General features: G+C 44.8%; 1 protein-coding gene across 1 annotated transcript in view; it reads right to left on the bottom strand.

Moving 5' to 3' along the window:
* Positions 1 to 21,740, bottom strand: part of LOC134609119 (protein THEMIS2-like) — a 53,406-nt gene extending 31,666 nt beyond the window's left edge. The window contains exon 1 of the mRNA XM_063452615.1: positions 21,616 to 21,740. Coding sequence (XP_063308685.1) covers positions 21,616 to 21,721 — 106 coding nt within the window. The 5' untranslated portion in view covers positions 21,722 to 21,740. The remainder of the gene's footprint in view (positions 1 to 21,615) is intronic.
* Positions 21,741 to 22,058: the final 318 nt, after the last annotated feature.

Here is a 22,058-nt window from a genome sequence, read left to right as displayed (position 1 = left end):
TTCAGTCGTTTTCGGCGTCGGAGCTCAGGGTGCATGCGACCGCTCCGTTAGCTAGCTAGCTCCGCCCCCGGTGCAGCTTTTTTAAGATTGTTTCACTTGGAATAAATAAATATTTGTACTCACTATCACTAAATATATAGCGCCTACTATTTGCCTGTAGATATTTCTTTTATACTGTGTTCTTTATGAAGCACATTAGACAATCATTTCCTCTGAGGTTTACAGTTTTTGTATTACAGGCGATGGAATAATAACGGTACTTTTTATATTACTCATAAGGCTTTTTTTCTGGAATTCCCTGCTTGGGGCCTGGTCACCTACTTCTACACATTGTAAAATGAGAAGGAGAGCTCTTTTAGAACAGGGTTACTGAACAGCCACAGCCAAGATATAGGAACAGGGGCGGACTGACCGGTCGGGCACTTCGGACATGGTCCGAGGGCCCGGCCGGGAGGGGGGCCCGCCATCAGGGGGCCCGGCCGCCCCTTTAAATGCTGCAGCCGCCTGAGCGCTCTCTTAAGAGCGCTCAGGCGGCTGCAGCTTCTCACCTCCCCTCCCCGTAGCGTGGCCGAGCTGCTCTGCGTCCGCGGTGCCGGCCGGAGTGATAGGAAGGTGCACACACACTGAGTGTGCACCTTCCTGTCAGTCCGGCCGGGTACAGGAAACAGAAACTCCTGTTCCGCGCGGAACAGGAGTTTCTGTTTCCTGTACCCGGCCGGACTGACAGGAAGGTGCACACTCAGTGTGTGTGCACCTTCCTATCAATCCGGTCGGCACCGCGGACGCAGAGCCTCTCGGCCACGCTACGGGGAGGGGGTAAAAAGAGAGAGGGAGGGAGGGAGGGGAGGGGGGGAGTTAAAAGAGAGAGGGGGGGTTAAAAGAGAGAGGGGGGGTTAAAAGAGAGAGGGGGGGGGTTAAAAGAGGGAGGGGGGGTTAAAAGAGAGAGGGGGGGTTAAAAGAGAGAGGGAGGGGGGGTTAAAAGAGAGAGGGAGGGGGGTTAAAAGAGAGAGGGAGGGGGGTTAAAAGAGAGAGGGAGGGGGGTAAAAAGAGAGAGGGAGGGGGTAAAAAGAGAGAGGGAGGGAGGGGAGGGAGGGGAGGGAGGGGAGGGGGGGGAGTTAAAAGAGAGAGAGGGGGGGAGTTAAAAGAGAGAGGGGGGGAGTTAAAAGAGAGAGGGAGGGGGGTTAAAAGAGAGAGGGAGGGGGGTTAAAAGAAAGAGGGAGGGGAGATAAAAAGAGAGGGGGGTAAAAAGAGAGAGGGAGGGGGGTTAAAAGAGAGAGGGAGGGGGGGTTAAAAGAGAGAGGGAGGGGGGGTTAAAAGAGAGAGGGAGGGGGGTAAAAAGAGAGAGGGAGGGGGATAAAAAGAGAGAGGGAGGGGGGTTAAAAGAGAGAGGGAGGGGGGTTAAAAGGGAGGGGGGGTTAAGAGAGGGGGGGGGTTGTTAAAAGAGATGGGTTAAAAGAGAGAGGGAGGGGGGTTTAAAAGAGGGAGGGGGGTTAAAAGAGAGAGGGAGGGGGGTTAAAAGAGGGAGGGGGGTTAAAAGAGAGAGGAGGGGTTAAAAGAGAGAGGGAGGGGAGGTTAAAAGAGAGAGGGGAGGTTAAAAGAGAGAGGGGGGTTAAAAGAGAGAGGGAGGGGGGTAAAAAGAGAGAGGGAGGGGGGTAAAAAGAGAGAGGGAGGGGGGTAAGAAGAGAGAGGGAGGGGGGTAAGAAGAGAGGGGGTAAGAAGAGGGAGGGGGTAAGAAGAGAGAGAGGGGGTAAGAAGGGAGGGGGGAGTAAGAAGAGGGGGAGGGGGAGTAAAAGAGGAAGGGGGGAGTAAGAAGAGGGGGAGGGGAGAGTAAGAAGAGGGGGGAGGGAGTAAGAAGAGGGGAGATTAAGAAGAGAGGGGGGGAGTAAAGGGGGTAAGAAGAGGGGAGGGGGGAGTAAAAAGAGGAAGGGGGAGTAAGAAGAGGGGGGAGGGGGGTAAGAAGAGGGGGGAGGGGGTAAGAAGAGGGGGGAGTAAGAAGAGGGAGGAGTAAGAAGAGGGAGGAGTAAGAAGAGGTGGGAGTAAGAAGAGGGGGAGGGGGAGTAAGAAGATGGGGAGAGTAAGAAGGGGGAGTAAGAAGAGGGGGAGGGGGGGTAAGAAGAGGGGGAGGGGGGAGTAAGAGGAGGGCAATTGCCCCCTCCCCTGTCCGCAGGCACCGTGCGGGCAGCCGGCAGGGGAGGGAGGAAGAGAGGACCCGGGAGCTCAGCCTGCAGCTCCTCTGGGTCCTTCTTGCGCGAGCACAGATCGTTGCCGCGGTTACCACGGCAACGTTACGGCTCTTGCAAGAGTAAACTCTAGCCCTGGAGCTACGGGCTAGAGTTCACTCTCAACACTGTGACCACCAGGTATTCCTGGTGGTCGCAGTGGTGAGAGTGAACTTTAGCCCCATAAACACACTGCCCCCACACCATACACATTCACACACTGCCCCCCATACACACACACTGCCCCCACACACACCATACACACACACTGCCCCCACACACACCATACACATTTACACACATTGCCTCACACACACACACATACACTGCCCACCCGTACACACACAGCCCCCCATACTAACATTGCCACACACATACACAGCCCCCTCGTACACACATTGCCCCACACACCCTACACATTCACACACTACACCCCCTCACACACACTGAACCTTTCACACAGACTGCACCCCTTACACATTGCACCACTGCTCCTATACCCTACTACAGCCTCATATCCCAGCAGACCCCAGGTAAGTTGTCAAACTGTTCTTAAACGGTTTGACTACTTACTCTGGGAGGGGGGCCCGGCCCTCCTGGCACCATAACGACTACACAGAGTAGTAGTGGTTATTGTGCATGGATTATTTCTTTAAATAATCTACGAGTGCCCCAGTAGCCAGCAAGCCAGCCAACCCACAGGCCAGCCAGCCCACAGGCTGGCCAGTAGACAGCCAGCCAGCCTACAGGCCACCAGTTAGGCTTAAAGCCAGCAACCCCACAGCCTGCCAACCGCAGCCAGCAAGCCACAGCCTGCCAGCCAGCAAGCCACAGCCTGCCAGCCGCAGCCAGCAAGCCCACAGCCTGCCAGCCGCAGCCAGCAAGCCCACAGCCTGCCGGCAGTAGCCAGTAAGCCCACAGCCTGCCAGCAAGCCCACAGCCTGCCAGCCGCAGCCAGTAAGCCCACAGCCTTCCAGCAAGCCCACAGCCTGCCAGCCGCAGCCAGCAAGCCCACAGCCTGCCGGCAGTAGCCAGCAAGCCCACAGCCTGCCAGCAAGCCCACAGCCTGCCAGCCGCAGCCAGTAAGCCCACAGCCTTCCAGCAAGCCCACAGACTGCCAGCCAGCAACAGTAATTAAGGTAAGAGGAACCAACTTGGCCTAGGTATCAGCTATGTTGTGTTGCTATATTGTGAATAGGAACCAGAGTGTTGGAGAGACCCCCCTCCAGGCCCCATTAGACTCCATTGTAGTCTCTAATGGGACCTGGAGGAAATTCTTTCTAACACACTCTCTAAAGGACACTGAGATAGCCTCTGCTAGAATGCTACCCCCCTCCATGGCCCATTAGCCCTCAATTGTAGTCTCTACTGGGGCCTGGAGGCGACTGTTTCCAGCAGGGACACTGAGATGGCCTCTGTTAGAAAGACCCCCTTCCAAGCCTGTTAGACTCCATTGTAGTCTCTAATAGGGCCTGGAGGGGATTCTTTCTAACACACTCTCTAAAGGACACTGAGATAGCCTCTGCTAGAAAGACCCCCCTCCATGGCCCATTAGCCCTCAATTGTAGTCTCTACTGGGGCCTTGAAGGGATTATTGCACTTTTGTTCCTTGTGTCTAAAGATTGTGTAGGGTGTGGCTGGAGGCGGAGCATGGAGGAGGGACATGGGTGGCGCTTGCTGCGGAGTATGGGTGGGGCCTGTAAGGGGGCCCTTGATTTATTTTGCCCGGGGGCCCTGAGGGTTCTCAGTCCGCCCCTGTATAGGAACAATATTATGGGCCAAATAAACAAGGTTTAAGTTTATGTGGGTTGCAAAACAAAAAACAAAACTTCAGTTTTCATAGAAACGTAGGTTTATTTTAGGACGTCCTCACACTCGTAGGGCTTCAAAGTAAACAAAAGAGCTAATTTATTTTAAGGAGATATGGATGTGTCAAAGGCCGGTCATGGCTAATCAAATCCACAGGAGGGTTTTGTGCTGAGCAGCAATCAAACACATGTAAACCCAGGGCCGGTGCAAAGAATTTTGGGTACATAGGCGAAGATGCATTTTTCCGCCCCCCCAAAAACATCTTCACCTGTCTGCCTCTTAACCTCCCTTTTGTGTTTCTTATCCCGTCTTTAAATATCTGACTCCCTTTAGTGTATATCTCCTATTTTTGCCTTTGTGTGTCTCCTATCTCTCCTCTTTGTATGACTCTTACATCCTCCTACATTTTGTGTGTCTTACTCCTCCCAGACCCTTTGTGTGACTCCTTTTCTCCTAGCCCCTTTGTGTCTTTTACTCTTCCCAGCTCCTTTGTGTGTGTCTCTTTCCTTCTCAAGCCCCGCTGTGTGTTTTTCACATCCAGCCCCTCTCCCCGTCCCTTAATGGTCCCCTCCCTTCTCTGACCCTTACTGTTCCTATCCCCTCTCTCCTCCTTTCCCTGTCCCTTAGTGTTCCTCTCCCCTCCTCCCTCTTTTCCCTGTCGCTTAGTGTTCATCTCTCCCCTCCTCTCCCTGTCCCTTGGTGCGCCACCCACCCCCATAGTGGTCCCCTCCCCTTCCTGGTGTGCCTCCTACCTTTCTTGCAGCGAGGCTGAGCGGAGCGAATCCCGGTACAGTGAGCTTTTCCTGTCAGTCCTGACAGGTACAGGAAACAGAAGTTCCTGTACCACGGTACACTCCGCTTGGCCACGCTACAGTCGGGGGTGTATAAACACTGACAGTCACACACACTCAATGACAAACACACAGACGTCTCTGACAGCCAGACTCACTTATCTGACACACTCATTCATTGACAGACACTCACACGCACACTGACAGACACACAAATACTGACAGACTCATTGACAAACACACACTGACAGACACACACACTCGCATGCCCACACATACACACACATACTCACATGCACACACACACACTCACTCACTCACACACACACACACACACAAACTCACAGACAATCATACTTACACACACAAATACTTAAACACACACACACACACACATACTCACATGCACACACACACACTGACATACACCCTCACTCACACACACTGACAGACACACACACACACACAAACTCACAGACACACATACTCACACACAAACTCACAGACACACATACACACTCACACTGACAGACACATACTCACACACAAACTCACAGACACACATACTCACATGCATGCACACACACTGACAGACACGCACAAACTCACAGACACACATACTCACACACACACACTGACAGACATACTCACATGCACACACACACTCACAGTAATTAATAATATACATTTAATTTAGATTTCCCACCCAGCCTCCCTACCTGGAGAGCTGGCATGGGTCTCTCATTGGTGGTCCAGTGGGGCTGCTGGGAGGCGTGCGGCTGAATAGGATTGCAAGGTGGCAAGGGAGCTCTGATGTCTCTGATCTGCTCCCTCGCAGGCTGTTTTCTGATGCCGCGGGAGCCGGAATATGACGTCATATTCCGGCTCCCGCGGCATCAGCAAAAGGCGCACGAGGGAGCAGATCAGAGAGATCAGAGCTCCCTCGCCGCCTCGCAATTCAGTTCAGCCGGACACCGCGCCGGGGATCCAAGAGGTGACCTGGCAGGAGGGAGCACTTCCCTCCTGCCGGTCACTGGAATTTTGCGCCCCCAGAGCCGGTGCACCCTAAGGCGGCCGCCTGTGCCGCCTTATGGATGCGCCGGCCCTGTGTAAACCTGGTAATTGCCTTTGTGGTCAAAGGCCGGTTACAGCCAATTGGATCCACAGGAGGGGTATTTAAACCCAGCTCTCCTCTTGCTCATTGCCCTGTCGTGGTTTCATGCCTATGGATATGCGAGAGTGCGTTCCTGATCTTGATTTTCTGGTATTTGACTTTGGCTTTGTTTTGACTCAGGACCAGGGAAATTACTAGAAACAGAACTAGACATTTGACTATGTCACTAGCACCTCGATTCTCCAAACCTGTTGTCCCTGACCTCTCGACACGGTCTGAACGTGAACCTATGCAGTTAGGGGTACAGGACTGTCTGAGGCAGAGAAACAGTATAGGAGAAGAGAGAGTCTGTGCTTATACAGGGAGTGCAGAATTATTAGGCAAGTTGTATTTTTGAGGATTAATTTTATTATTGAACAACAACCATGTTCTCAATGAACCCAAAAAACTCATTAATATCAAAGCTGAATATTTTTGGAAGTAGTTTTTAGTTTGTTTTTAGTTTTAGCTATTTTAGGGGGATATCTGTGTGTGCAGGTGACTATTACTGTGCATAATTATTAGGCAACTTAACAAAAAACAAATATATACCCATTTCAATTATTTATTTTTACCAGTGAAACCAATATAACATCTTAACATTCACAAATATACATTTCTGACATTCAAAAACAAAATAAAAACAAATCAGTGACCAATATAGCCACCTTTCTTTGCAAGGACACTCAAAAGCCTGCCATCCATGGATTCTGTCAGTGTTTTGATCTGTTCACCATCAACATTGCGTGCAGAAGCAACCACAGCCTCCCAGACACTGTTCAGAGAGGTGTACTGTTTTCCCTCCTTGTAAATCTCACATTTGATGATGGACCACAGGTTCTCAATGGGGTTCAGATCAGGTGAACAAGGAGGCCATGTCATTAGATTTTCTTCTTTTATACCCTTTCTTGCCAGCCACGCTGTGGAGTACTTGGACGCGTGTGATGGAGCATTGTCCTGCATGAAAATCATATTTTTCTTGAAGGATGCAGACTTCTTCCTGTACCACTGCTTGAAGAAGGTGTCTTCCAGAAACTGGCAGTAGGACTGGGAGTTGAGCTTGACTCCATCCTCAACCCGAAAAGGCCCCACAAGCTCATCTTTGATGATACCCGCCCAAACCAGTACTCCACCTCCACCTTGCTTGCGTCTGAGTCGGACTGGAGCTCTCTGCCCTTTACCAATCCAGCCACGGGCCCATCCATCTGGCCCATCAAGACTCACTCTCATTTCATCAGTCCATAAAACCTTAGAAAAATCAGTCTTGAGATATTTCTTGTCCCATTCTTGACGTTTCAGCTTGTGTGTCTTGTTCAGTGGTGGTCGTCTTTCAGCCTTTCTTACCTTGGCCATGTCTCTGAGTATTGCACACCTTGTGCTTTTGGGCACTCCAGTGATGTTGCAGCTCTGAAATATGGCCAAACTGGTGGCAAGTGGCATCTTGGCAGCTGCACGCTTGACTTTTCTCAGTTCATGGGCAGTTATTTTGCGCCTTGGTTTTTTCCACACGCTTCTTGCGACCCTGTTGACTATTTTGAATGAAACGCTTGATTGTTCGATGATCACGCTTCAGAAGCTTTGTAATTTTAAGAGTGCTGCATCCCTCTGCAAGATATCTCACTATTTTTGACTTTTCTGAGCCTGTCAAGTCCTTCTTTTGACCCATTTTGCCAAAGGAAAGGAAGTTGCCTAATAATTATGCACACCTGATATAGGGTGTTGATGTCATTAGACCACACCCCTTCTCATTACAGAGATGCACATCACCTAATATGCTTAATTGGTAGTAGGCTTTCGAGCCTATACAGCTTGGAGTAAGACAACATGCATAAAGAGGATGATGTGGTCAAAATACTCATTTGCCTAATAATTCTGCACTCCCTGTATTGTGGCAAGAAAGGGCATTTGAGAGATACTTGTCCTATACGTCCGGAAAACTTCCTCACCTAAGAACCTTAAGGGGACAGGTCTTAGGTGTAATGGATACGTCCTCTAGTAATTCCAGAAGCAGATTTCTCTTTGACATTTCCGGAGAGATCATCACCTCTAGTGGTTGAGGCTTAGTGGTTGACCTCTTATTACCCATGAGACCTTGCATATTTGCATTACGATAGGAGCTTTGCATAAGGAAGACATTACTTTCCAGATAATCGCTTCCCCCATTTCTAAAAAAGTGGGCATCGTTTCTTTACCCGCTACTATGTCTCCGACACCCGAAATTCCCATACAGTATTGGGAGGTTAGAGAGGTGTTTAGTAAAAGCCAGACTAATGCTCTTTCTCCACACAGATCTTATGATTGTTCCATTGATCTGTTGCCCAGGGCTATGCCTTCTAAAGGAGCAGTATATGCCCTATCCCCACAAGAAAGTAAAATCATGGATGAGTACATCAAGGAATCTTTAAGTAAAAGCCATGTACGTAAATCATCCTCACCTGCTGTCGCTTAAGAAAGATTGAGAATTACGACCTTGCATAGACTACAGGGCATTAAACAAGATTACTATCAAAAATGCCTATCCCATTCCCCTTATATCCGAATTGTTTGATAGACTCCAGGGTGCTAAGATCTTCACTAAGCTTGACCTTAGGAGTGCGTACAATTTAATGAGAATTATGCAGGATCATGAATGGAAGACAGCGTTTAACACTAGGAGTGGGCACTACGAATATCTTATTATGCCCTTTGGGTTATGTAATGCTCCAGACGTATTTCAAGACTTCATTAATGATGTACTCAGAGACTATATTTACTCTTTTGTGCTTGTTTACCTGGATGATATCCTTATTTATTTCCCCGACATCCAAACTCATCATGATCATGTCAAACAAGTTTTACAAACTTTGCTTAAAAATAGTCTTTATTGCAAACTTGAGGTTCAGTTTTTGGGGTATAACATTTCTGCCTCTGGTTTGCAAATGGATCCTCGCAAACTAGAGGCCGTTCTACAATGGCCATTACTCAGTGGGTTAAAATCCATACAGAGGTTTATTGGTTTCTCTAACTATTACAGGAGATTCATCAAAGGTTTCTCTTCGGTAATAGCCCCCATCACCAATATGACACGCAAGGGGGCTAATTGTACTATATGGCCTAAAGAAGCTAAAGAGGCTTTTGAGCTTCTTAAACAAACGTTCACATCTACTGACATATTAAGACATCCTGACACTAGTAAATCTTTCCTACTTGAGGTTGACGCCTCCGAGACAGGGGTCGGGGCTGTTCTTTCTCAGAGAGAGAGAGTCAGGATGCCCCTTTGCATCCTTGTGGTTACTTCTCCAGAAAGTTGTCTCCTGCCGAGCGTAACCATAACACTGGTAATAGAGAACTGTTAGCCACCATACTAGCGCTTAAGGAATGGCGACATCTTTTGGAGGGTTCCAAGGATCCCATTCTGATTATTACTGATCACAAGAACCTGGCATATATTGGGGATGCCAAACGACTGTCTTCTAGACAAGCTAGATGGTCATTATTTTTGTCTCGCTTTAACTTTATTATCACCTACACACCCGGTTCTAAGAACGTTAAAGCTGACGCCTTGTCTAGGCATTTTGACATTGAATCAGATCTAGAACAAGAGACATCCCCTATTATATCTCCTGAGTGTATTATTGCTTCCACTGTCCTTTCTTTATCATCCCCTTTGCTCCGTGCTATCATGGCGGCTCAGCCCAAGGCAACAAACCTCAAGATAAATTGTTTATTCCATTGCCTGACAGGAAAGAGGTGCTGAAGGTATTCCATGACAATGTGACTGCTGGGCATCCGGGTATTAATAAAACTGTATCTGTCATTTCCAGGTAATTTTGGTGGGAGTCACTCAGGAGGGATATTAAAGAATATGTAGAAGCCTGCTCTGTCTGTGCAGTTTCGAAGGTTCCTCATAAACATCTGTATGGATTGTTACAGCCACTTCCTATACCCAGTATCCCATGGTCTCATTTATTGATGGATTTCATTGTTGAACTGCCTTGTTCCAATGGATATACTACCATCCTCATGGTAGTTGACCGTTTTTCCAAAATGGCACACTTTACTCCACTTAAAAAATTGCCATCGTCTGAGGACCTGGTGCACATATTTATACGCGATATTGTCAGGTTACATGGTATTCCTCAAAATATTGTGTCTGACAGGGTTCCCAATTTGTGTCACGGTTCTGGAGGGCATTCAATAAACAGTTGGGCATTGAATTGTAATTTTCCTCTGCTTACCATCCTCAAACTAATGGTACGGCTGAAAGAGCTAACCAATCACTTAAACTGTATTTAGGTTGCTTCGTGAATAGTACACAGTCTAACTGGGCTGAATTATTGCCCTGGGCCGAATTTGCAAGGAATAACGCTGACTCATCTGGGCATAGTCAGTTTTTTGTCAATACGGGTCGTTATCCTGCTGTTCTCCCTGCTGTGTTTTCTGATACGGCTATCCATACTCTGGATGATCACCTTACCTCTATTCGTGATACCTGGACCAAGGTTCGATCCGCTCTTGAAACTGTTGCTGCTCGCTTTAAGTTTCATGCGGATAAACGACGGAGTGCCAATCCAGTTTACCAGGTGGGTGATCGGGTTTGGTTATCCTCACGCAACATTAGGTTGAAGGTTCCCAGCATGAAGTTTGCTCCGAGGTTCCTTGGTCCTTTTCGTGTGGTTAGGAGAATCAACCCTGTTTCTTATTCTCTGGCCCTTCCAGCGTCCTTACGTATACCTAAAACTTTTCATGTGTCCTTGCTCAAACCGCTTGTTTGCAATCGGTACACTAGTCCCATTGTTCCCCCTCCTCCTTTGGTTGTTTCTGGACAGAAGGAGTATGAAGTCGCCTCTATCATTGATTCCAAGTTTTCTCGTGGTTACTTACAGTATTTAGTTGATTGGAGGGGGTATGGGCCTGCTGACTGTTCTTGGGTTTCGGCTTCTGATATCCATGCTGGTCATAAAATGTGTTAGTTTACGCCAAGTTTCCTCTCAAACCTGGTCCTGCGGTCTTCAGGTGGGGGGTAATGTCACGTATTCATCCGCACATAAAAATGTGGTTAATGCCATTTACTGTCCTGACAGGAAAAGTTGTGTCGAGCAACATTACTGTCCTGGCAGGAAAAGTTGTGCCGAGCAGCAATCATGCTCATGGAAACCTGGTAATTACTTTTGGGGTCAAAGGCCGGTCATTGCTAATCAAAATCGCACGAGGGTTTTGTGCTGAGCAGCAATCAAGCACATATAAACCTGGTAATTGCCTTTAGGGTCAAAGGCCGGTTACAGCCAATTGGATCCACAGGAGGGGTATTTAAACCCAGCTCTCCTCTTGCTCATTGCCCTGTCGTGGTTTCATGCCTATGGATATCCGAGAGTGCGTTAATGATTTAGATTTTCTGGTATTTGACTTTGGCTTTGTTTTGACTTCCCTGATATCTGGTATCCTTGACTTTTGGCTTTCCCTCATCTTTGTGTCTGATTCTGTGTCCCTGACCTCGGCTAGTATTTTGATTATTCTTGGAGACGTTAAGTCCTGCCATTCTAAGGTCTGGTTATACGTTATCCTTAGTCCTAGGTGTGACACAGTACTGCGTGCTGGATCAACTTGTAATCCTGACAAATACACTGCCCCTCCTCTAATTTAATACAGTGCTCTCCCCCAATTGAATACACTTTCTTCCCCCAATTTAACAACTACCCCTCCCACAGACCATGAGCTCCTTTAGCCATGCCAACAGGGAGCAGAGAAAATACCTCACTGGGCTGCCAGGGAACAAAAAACGGACCCAACTAGACACCAGATAACAGAAAAATTACCCCACTTAGCAACCACAACAGGGGCGGCCAAATCGGGTATTTTTATTTTGACATATATTACACAGTGAATTGTGGGGAAGCTGGAATAAACATTGCCTGCCCAAACTCATCTACACAAATAGCCACATATATTCTTTATCTCAACACATAGTCACACACTTCACTCAAAGCTAACTGCACAACTACACACACTCACAGCAACAGACATCAGCCACAGACAGTCAAATCAGAGCTACCAACACAGTAACAGACAACAGCCACAGCTACCCACGCTATGCAACACATCTCTCACAGATACCAACAAATAGACAGACATGTCACTTGCACCTACCACCCACACACATTCCTCACTGAATCCTACACACAGCAACAGGCATCACTCACAGCTAAACAACCCAATCACCCCTCCCACACACATGGACATACAGGCTGCCACCTCACACACGCACACACATACAGTGAACCATACAAAGCCACATAGCACATACCTACAACATTACAACTACCCTACGTCTAAATAACACACATGCTCTATATGTTTGCCACCATATAGCAAATCTGGAGAGTTATTCCCAAAAGAGGTACCCAAAGGATGTTGGATAGCCTTGTCTAATAGGAGAGCTATAAGTAATTCCAATGTAAAGAAAACCCAAAATAACAGTAAAAATGTAGGAACAACATATAAAAAAGAGAACTAAAAGACAATGCCCTCACAGGTGACCTTTATTAGATGCTAGGGTATTTGTAGAGTGGCATGTCCACTAAATGTCCAACAGTAGGGGCGAATTAATCTCTACACCGGGGATGGTGAAAATAAGTCTACCTGTATCCACAGATACAGATAGAACCACAAAATGTTGCTGATAGTGTTAATCTATTTTACCTGAGTGGCAACACAAGAGATCAAAATTATAGCGTGAATGGGAGCATAAAGAGTGCGGTTCAATCTGAATCGTGCACACAGCACGTATACTCCCTTGAGTTACTGTAGGATATGACTCCCCCACCGAAATATATAGGCAGTGTGTAGTATAAGATAGGTATCAACCACAAGTCTGGAGGAAGAAATACCCCTGTGGGGTTCAAGCTCAATCCCTGAGTCTACTACGATCAGTAAGCAATTTTCTCGAACAGATCTAGAGGCTGCCTTATAAGGCAGGTTCCCTAAGTCAATACAGAGCTTACAACACGGATAATAATAATAATAACAAAGTATTTAACCAGGAAGGGTACATTAACCAGGAAAGGTACATATATTTACTCTGGTTTCCAAGTACATCCAGGGGTTGTTACTATCACCCAATTTAATTGTATTCATTTTATCTACCTCGAAAGGATGAAGGGATGAGTCAACCCTGCTGGGATTTGAACTTGCAACCCAAGGCTTAGAACTCAATTCTGCTGATGCATTAGCCCACTGAGCTATTTCACCGGCATTTGCTAGGCATGTGCATGGGAAAAATGTTCGTTTCGGTTCGGCATTCTGAAATTCGGGACTTCGGCACTTCGGCAATTCGGCACTTCGACACTTCGGAACTTCGGAGTTTTGGAACTTCTCTTGCAGCCGCTTGATAGATAACTCCCTAATTCCCACGGTATTCGGGAGTTATCTTCCAAAAGGTTGAAATACCTAAATTGGTCTTTCAGCCAAATTTACTAATACTAAGTAAAGATTACTTAGTATTAGTAAATTATGCCCCTAATCGCTATACCGCGAGCCCCCTCATTCTGATATAGGGCCCCCCCCCCCTCATTATGATTTAGGGCCCCCACCCGCCGCTCAGAGGTGGGGGCCGGGGGGAGGACAATAGGTCCTCCCTTCAGGTTAGGAGGGGGAGAGGGGACGTGTTTATTTTTTATTTTTTTTACAGTGAGCAGCCACAGCCTGCTCACTGTTTAATAGGCATGCCCCTACTCAGCCTTTTAGTAGATAGCTCCCTAATACCGTGGCAATTAGGGAGTTATCTACTTATTCATTCCTGTCATTACATTGACTGGCCAAGTAACTTACATTTTATATGAATGTGTGTTACTTGATAGTTGTAAGTGTTGCAAATGCTTACAGCGGAATCCTGGCTACGTTTGTATACTTTTTATTTAAAATTGTATAAAGTGTAACATTCTTCTTCCTCCACAGGGTAAGTAATATTAGTACTTAGGCAAAACTGTGCTTCGGCACTTCGGCAACCTCGGCACTTCAGAAATTTGGTAATTTCTGAACTTCGGGACCTCGGCCATTTGGCACTTCGGCAATTCGGACATTCGGAAGTACCCAAATGTCCGAATTTCCTGAAATTCATCCTAATACATATTCATCCCGAAACGAATTGCACATGTCTAATGGATGCCTCTAGAGTCCCCCTATACCAGTGTAGTTAAGAAGTGGTAGGACCTAACGTGAACACAATCTCCGGTCCGCAGCCACTAACTCCTAAATACAAGACTAACTAAAAAATAAACACTAAGCAAGTCCTAAATTGAACAATTAGGGTTAGGCCCTTTTAGTTGGATGGTCCATCTTCTTCTTTTCTCTGTTATATACCAAATCTGGACTGCTCTGGACTTCTTCAGCTGTTCTCTGTACCAGGACATTGTCACACTGTATGAAGCATGCTGCTCTGTCGGCAGAATGATACTGGGATGATGCTCCCCTACTCCCTCTGCAGATCACAGTGCTATAGTCCCAAACAGTCTGAGTCTCAGTGCATGTTTCCTGTGGCAGGATGGATATATTTAGAAGGCAGAACCCTAAAAACACAGCAATGTGGAATTGATTAAATGTGAACAGTGTCCGGCTTATTGCATCCGAATGGCCTCTTATGCAGCCAGATAGGTGTGCCCCATTCAATAAGGAACCATTTGGACTTTAGTAAAAAACCTCTCTTTTTCAGCATGCATTATCATGTGCTATTTATATGTAGCTATGTAACATGTTACCAGAGAGCCCTTTGTACTGTTATTGCTATCATATCCCCTGTGAGATACGTATATCTAATGTGAACAAGTTAAAAACAATTTGCGGCATCTAGTGCACTCTGTGGCATCACTACCCTGCAGAGCATGCAAGAGAGATTACAAGCCTATTGTTATTTCATGTCCAGATCTAGAACTTAAATTACTGCTCTGAACTTTCTGGTCAGCCTACATTGCACCACAGTAATTGGGTATTTCATTATATCAACAATTAGTGGGCTAGCTCATGGACAAAGAGGCAGGTATATATGTGAATGGAAAGGGAAATATTTTAACTAAACTACCAGTGGGAAAAAGACAGTAAATTAAAATTACTTTAAATTGATCATAGGAGAGGAACACCCAATGTGGATGACATGGAAAGAGAAGAGAGCACAGACAAATGAGGGATTTGACTGAAATGAAAATATTTAAGGAGACAAATATGCAAGACTGGGGAAGCAGAGGAGGAAGTATTATGACTAAATAGAAAGGATGGGGATGAATAGGTGATATTGGAAAAAGAAAGGAAGCATATTAATAGGAGATGTTACCGGGGAGAGAGAAGATGGAATAATACAGAAAATATAAAAGACTAAGGAGTCATGAAATATGAGTTGAGTGGTCACAGAGAATGAAATATGACTGATTGGAGAATCATAGAATGCCAGAGGAAAGAGGTTATGGGTAGAAAAACAGAAGACATCAGTTGGTTGGGAATGACTTGGAAGGCAGAGGTCAGGAAATATGACTGGGGTGGTAGAGGGTAGCAGTGAGAAGCAGGTATTGCTGATTGGGAAGGGGAATGAAGGGACGGGAGATATGACTAGCTATGGAAGGGAGGGATACAGGGCAAGTGGCTAACTAGTAAAGGAGAGGAGTGAAGAAGTCACAAAAGAGCGAAACTAGAAAACCAGGAAAATAGACGGGATGTTTTTCTGTCCGAATATTTTCTTAGTTAGGCCCATCATAATCATTTGCCTTATAATGCCTTTAATCCAGTAGTGAAGCTGAGGAGGTCCTGTTAAGACAAGCAGGTCAGGGTGTTACTAAACTATTAAAACTATTGGTGATGTTTGCTCATAATCGCAGTTTATTAATTCATACTAATAACTTCCCCATTAACGGAATCTGTTGGCGCTATATAAATGGCAATAATAATAATAATAACATTAAACACAGCATTGCAATCTCAGTGTATGAGTACAACTAACCCATTGAGACAGTGTTAATAATTAAATGAGTTGGGGAATTCCAGCTGGGGAGAAAACATCAGAGGACTTGATGCAACAATTTCCTGCCTGTCATATCTATTCTGAGAACAAGCGTCAACACTTATTGACATCTTATGCACTTGTATCAGTTTTTCTTATTGTATGTCTGGTATGTATGACCTAATGGATCCAATAGCATGCACATTTACAAATCATTGTGCTCTTGCTTTTTGGCGACCGTAATGTTTAATGATACTTGTCTGCAGGCAGCCTTAAAAAGTCAGTTGGAGCTAGCTAGCAACTGGACATTGAAAGGCCAGCTTGGATTATTTTCTATTGTAGAGCCTTTTTTTCATTTTTTCCATTGAGTTATGGTCGTTTCCAAAATAATCAAAACACTGACAGTAGCAGCTTGTAAGAACAATTAAACAACATTTTTTTTGTGTTTATCTTTCTTAATTTATTTCAGTCTGGTAAATAATTTCCTTTTTTGAATTATTAAAATGATCAGTTACAAAACATGTAATTCCCTGATTAAAAAAAATTATTAATCTACTATAGAAACCAAACTATTGAATTGCTAGCTGACTTTAAATAAATCCATATGGCTTATATCAGCAAATAAAAGCTAAACTTGCACTCATTTAATAATTTTAGATGTGATGCAGGACAACCACAGAGGACACACGTCAAAAAGGACCCCATAATTCCTTTTAAAAGGAGTAGTAAATCATCCTACCCATCCACATTATTTGTAATGTGGCCTTAAAGGGAAAATAATATTTTTTTAATTAAAAAGTAATCAAACTATTCAAATAAATGTACAGCTTCTTTAAGTCAGTATTTATTGTAAACACGTATATTAATTTTTAACTTGTAATTAATACTAAGACACGTCTTAAATATCAGGAAGTGGAAGTGAAATAGTTTCCAAAATACAATGTTCTGCTTTTAACTCATCACTAAAGCCTCAATTTAAAAATGATATATAAATATATATATATTGTGGTGAAACCCACCTCGCCACTATGTTCTGGAGAAGCCTGTGTTACAAAACGCCTTTTGTCCCTATTTTCACCAATTGTCCTGCTTCCCTGGGTTATGGAGAAGCCTGATTGCCAGCCTCCTGTCTCATGACTATGGCCCCCTTTCATCAGCCCATGCTAAACTTAAACCCCATGGCGATTTGACTGTGTTTGTGGGATCTGAGCGCTGTTTGGATATATTGAGCGCTCAGATCCAAGCCATCTGGGGATAGGTTGAATGTGGGGGTTCTGTTCAGTATGATAGTAGTTATGAATTTTTGTGTATTTTTGCTGTTGTTGTGAATAGAGATGTTTTCTGTATGCTGGAGATAATTGGCTTACCACACCCAAGCCATGCTTCCAGTCGGTCAAATAGGACATCCATCTATCTTTTGAACCACTGGACCAATTTGTATGATTTTGACGTATGTTTGTATTTGGAGTATGCTGATTCTGAAAATGTAAGTTTATGTGAATGTGATGTATACTTTTAAAATTATGAATATTGTGTAAAACTGTGTATTTTCCTGCCTGTGATAATTACGTTAGCCCATTGTGTTTAGTAATTATATCACAGGCAGAGGGGAGGATTTTGTGTGTAATTGCTGGGAGTGTATCGTACGTATTGATTGGTTGTTCTGCAAAACCCTGTGGGTAGTACTAATGTGTAAGAATGTGTATATAAGGCCAATAAAGACACAGATCTGTTCTGTTCCTGCTTGACCCTCAACATGGAGCTTTGTCTCGTTCTTGGGGGGATTTATTGTATGCTGTTCCAGTTCGACTGCTATGAGTGTAAACCTTTTGTATGTTTTTTCCTATTTGCCTGTTTACAGCATTCGTATGGTTTCGGTTCGGCTGTTTACGGCTTTCACATGGTTTCCTGTTCGGATGATTGGTGTCTTCAGTAGCTGCCTGTATATCTGGAAGGGAATATCTCCTAAACGGCTTTTAACCCCTTTTATGCCCAGGGTGCCGTTACTTATATGTTCTTCTGTATTTCTTTCTGCCTTGCTTTGTATAGTTGTGTACATCTATTTATCTAATCTGATAAAAATTACGGTTATGCATCCCCTGCATATTCCCCTCCCGCCCATCACCCAGACCTTTTCCCTAAAGCAGCTGCCTATGCCACCTTATGGAAGTGCCGGCACTGGCCACAATCTTAATATACCCCAGTTTAAGCATTTCCTAATGCCACCTTTTCTTACATGGAATATCCTTTAACCTGGGTCTCTCCGTAGTCAGTGGCGTAATTCCCACGGTAGCAGGGGGCCCAGCCTCCCTGTCGACCCCTGCGACCGTGGGCCAGCATCACTTCGAGGCACGCTGTCGCTGGGTGTTGCATGGCTGAGTGGACTGTAGTCTGACAGGAAGTACGCCCAACTCGCCCTTGCAAGACTTCTCGCAGGCGGCTCCTTTCCTATGGAATAGCCTGCCTACCCCCATCAGACTCTGCCCTAGTCTTCAATCGTTTAAGAAGGGCCTTAAAACCCATCTATTTAGGAAAACTTATGGCCTCCCAGAGTAACCTCTACCTTACATACCTGTCTCTTGCTCTCTCTTATAGGGCAGTGCTTTACTCCTCCAGCTATGCCCCAGTCCCACCCTATTTAATTGATATTTCCTGTCCTAATGATTTTATACCCCACCTCCGATAGACTGTAGGTTCGTTTGAGCAGGGTCCTCTTCAACCTATTGTTCCTGTAAGTTTTCTTGTAATTGTCCAATTTATAGTTACATCCTCCCTCTCGTAATATTGTAAAGCGCTACGGAATCTGTTGGCAATAATAATTATAATAATAATAATAAAGGAAGTGCCCAGCAAGAGAGCCATGGATGGGCTGGGGGAATGACACACATTGAGGGGTTGGGGGAGGGAATAAAACACATGGAGGGGCAGGGGGGAATGAGACACATGGAGGAATGAGACATATGGAGGGGCTGGGAAGAATGGGATGAGACACATTACGGGGCTAATGGGGGAATGAGACACATGGAGTTGCTGGGGAAAATTAGATACCCGGGGGCAGGGAATGAGACACATGGAGGGGCTGGGGTAGGGAATGAGATACATGAAAGGATTAGACATATGGAGAGGCTGGGGGGATGGGATGAGACTTATAAGGGGACTGATGGTGGAATGAGACACACAGAGGGGCTGGGGAGAATTAGATACCGGGGGGAGGGCGGGAATGAGACACTTGGAGGGGCTGGGAGGAATAAGACACATTGTGGCGCTGGGGGGCATGGGAGGAGACACACGGTGGGGCTGCTGAGGAAATGAGAAACAGGGAGGGGCCAAAGTTGAATGAGATACTTGGTGGGCTGGGGGAATAAGACACATGGAGGGGCTGTGCGGATGGGATTATACACATGGGTGGCTGGTGGGGGAATGAGACACATGCAGGGGCTGGAGAAAATGAGATACTTGGGGAGCTGGGGGAGAGGGAATGAAACACATAGAGGGACTGAAGAGACTGAGACACTTGAAGGGACTGGGAGTGATAAGAAACATGGAGTTGCTGGGGGGAGGGAATGAAACACATGGAGGGGCTGGGGAGGAGAATGAGACACATAGGGGAACGGGACACATGGGGATGCTCAGGGCAATTTTTGCACCGGTGCCCGATGGTTTCTACTTACGCCTTGGTCTTCAGTGCATGGTTTTGAGATTGTTAGAGTAGAACCTTTGAAAAATATTGTACATTGATGGGCTTTTACAATGTATGATCATATGCTGTATATGAATTCCCATTGATTGTTGCCTTAGGTGTTTTTAGGTGTTTTTAACAAATGTGTTTCCTTTAAATTAATTCTGGCGTTACGTGCACTATATATGCTATGCTGTATTTTACAACATATATATTGCTTTATTTCCTAGATGTCCCGTACCAGTGTCATCCTTGCTGTACCCATAGAATCTCTAGGTAGGCCTGTCCAGTATCCAAGGTGTTAAAAGGGCTATTGCTGGATCCCTGTTGTGCGACCAGTCAGGAAATCCAGTGATATGAAATGATCAAATAATTTAGGATAAAGCAAGCCACTTGGGTATGTATGGCATCACTTTTCTCTGGTTGTCTGGAAGCAACACTAAATACTTATAATACCACCACAGTAGACATAGTAAGCCTTCATTAACTGCCAATCGTGCATTTAGGTCTCAAACACAAAATGATGCTGTTTGAGCTGTGAGATCCATCTTAAAGACAGTTCCAGTTATATTTAGTTACCAACATAGCTTTATGCACCACTTGCACCAGGCATTCATATTACCTTGTTCACAACACTCCCAATCTGTAGGCAAAATGATGACCAGGGCATCAGTTCACTTTAAGGAAATTAAAATGTTAAAAATATACATTTTATTGTAGTATGTTTGTGTGTGAGTATGTGAATGCATGCATGTAAATTTATGTAATTTGATTGTGAATATGTGTCTGCACAATATTATTATGAGCGTGTGCAAGTGTTTCAGATTGTCATGTTAAGAGAGTATAAGTTCCTGTGCTCCTATGTGAGTGATGTTTTTGCCAGTGCAAAAAATATGAGTTCATGTGAATGCATGTGTTTTACTGTAAGTGCATTTACGTACTCTTGAGGGTATTTTTTGAGTGATAGTGCATGTTAATGTTTGCAATATCGGTGTGAGTGCCAGTTAGTGACTCTGTAAGTGCATAACAATTTATAGGTGCAATATCATTGTGCATGCACGTCAGTGCCGCTGTGTGTGTGTGTGTGTGTGTGTGCACTGTCAGTAGTTCTTTGTATGTATTGCCATTGTCAGTTCATATAAACTTTGCGTCTTCTAACACCCTGTCCCCACTTTAATATCTGTATGGAATGGTGTAGAGACTCACATTTTGCATGAACAAATGAAATGCACTCTACAGAGACATATGCATGACATATCCCACACCACAGGGCGCAACCCCTCGCTTCTCATTCTCTTGCTTAACACAGTTCAAGCTGGCAGAAAAATCAATGCAGGAGTGTTAACATTAGAATGGGCTGTTTAAACCCCTTTGGCCTTTGACTGTATCATTAGATCACACTGCATGTTTAATACATCCCCATACCACCAGTTATTCAAAGAATGGCATACAGGGTAATAATATGCATTTATAAAAATATTATGCAACCTTTTATTCTTCCTTTTATGTGCCATCTATAACATACTGTCATATATGTTCTCACCACTCACTCCAATCCCTGCAAAACATGACTGTTAGATATCTGTGCAAGTGCATACAAGAACGATATGAACATAGCTACTATAACACAGCCTTAGCCTGATACCTGTCAATAGGCTGAAAAAAAGGATAAAAATTACAATCAAACCAGTACAAGCATATAAGGATTTTGAACATAATATTGCAAATAACTGTAAACATCTGTAAACTGTAAACATCTCTAGATAGACACTTTTTGTAAATTTTTAGATTTCCTATAGAGTATGTTTTATATATTTGCATTCTAGGCTTTATTTATTAACTTTCTAAGATTTAATAGCATTAATTTTAAATTATATAAGGCCTTATTAGTACTTTCAATGCACAAAACCAACATGCTATACACAAGTATAGTACAGTGTCCAGTGATCCATATACACAATATCTTAACCCCAAACTATTGCTATATGACCCCATGTGCTTACTCTGAAAGTAGACTCCAGAAGCAATCTTTAGGATCCTTGGAAGAGAGGAAAGAGACAGTGATGCGATAAAATCCCGGAGAGGGACAGCATTCTCCATCTCATCCATGACAGAGTGTATGGACTAAGAGACAGAAGCAATATCACAAGTTCTTCACTGAATTAAGGCAGAATGCTCTCACAGAAGGAGATTCTCAGTACATTTCCTGACACTTCTCATAACTCAGCTAGATGTGATGCATATGAGGAACTTGAACTGGCCTCGTCATTTGTCTACTTATCCTAAACAAACTCAAAAGCTCCTCCTAAATAACAACTTCCCGAGGCATTCACTGTTAATGAAAACAAACAAACAAACCTAGAATTAAATTAATCTTTTTATTTTTTTTCTGCTCTGATTAATTCCCCAACTTTAGTTAAATTAAATTAAAAAAATGTTAACGTTT

Source organism: Pelobates fuscus, chromosome 1 (assembly GCF_036172605.1).
Source record: "Pelobates fuscus isolate aPelFus1 chromosome 1, aPelFus1.pri, whole genome shotgun sequence".
Taxonomy (NCBI): Eukaryota; Metazoa; Chordata; class Amphibia; order Anura; family Pelobatidae; genus Pelobates; species Pelobates fuscus.
Note: the sequence above shows the minus strand (reverse complement) of the source record. Positions and strands in the feature narration are given on the sequence as shown.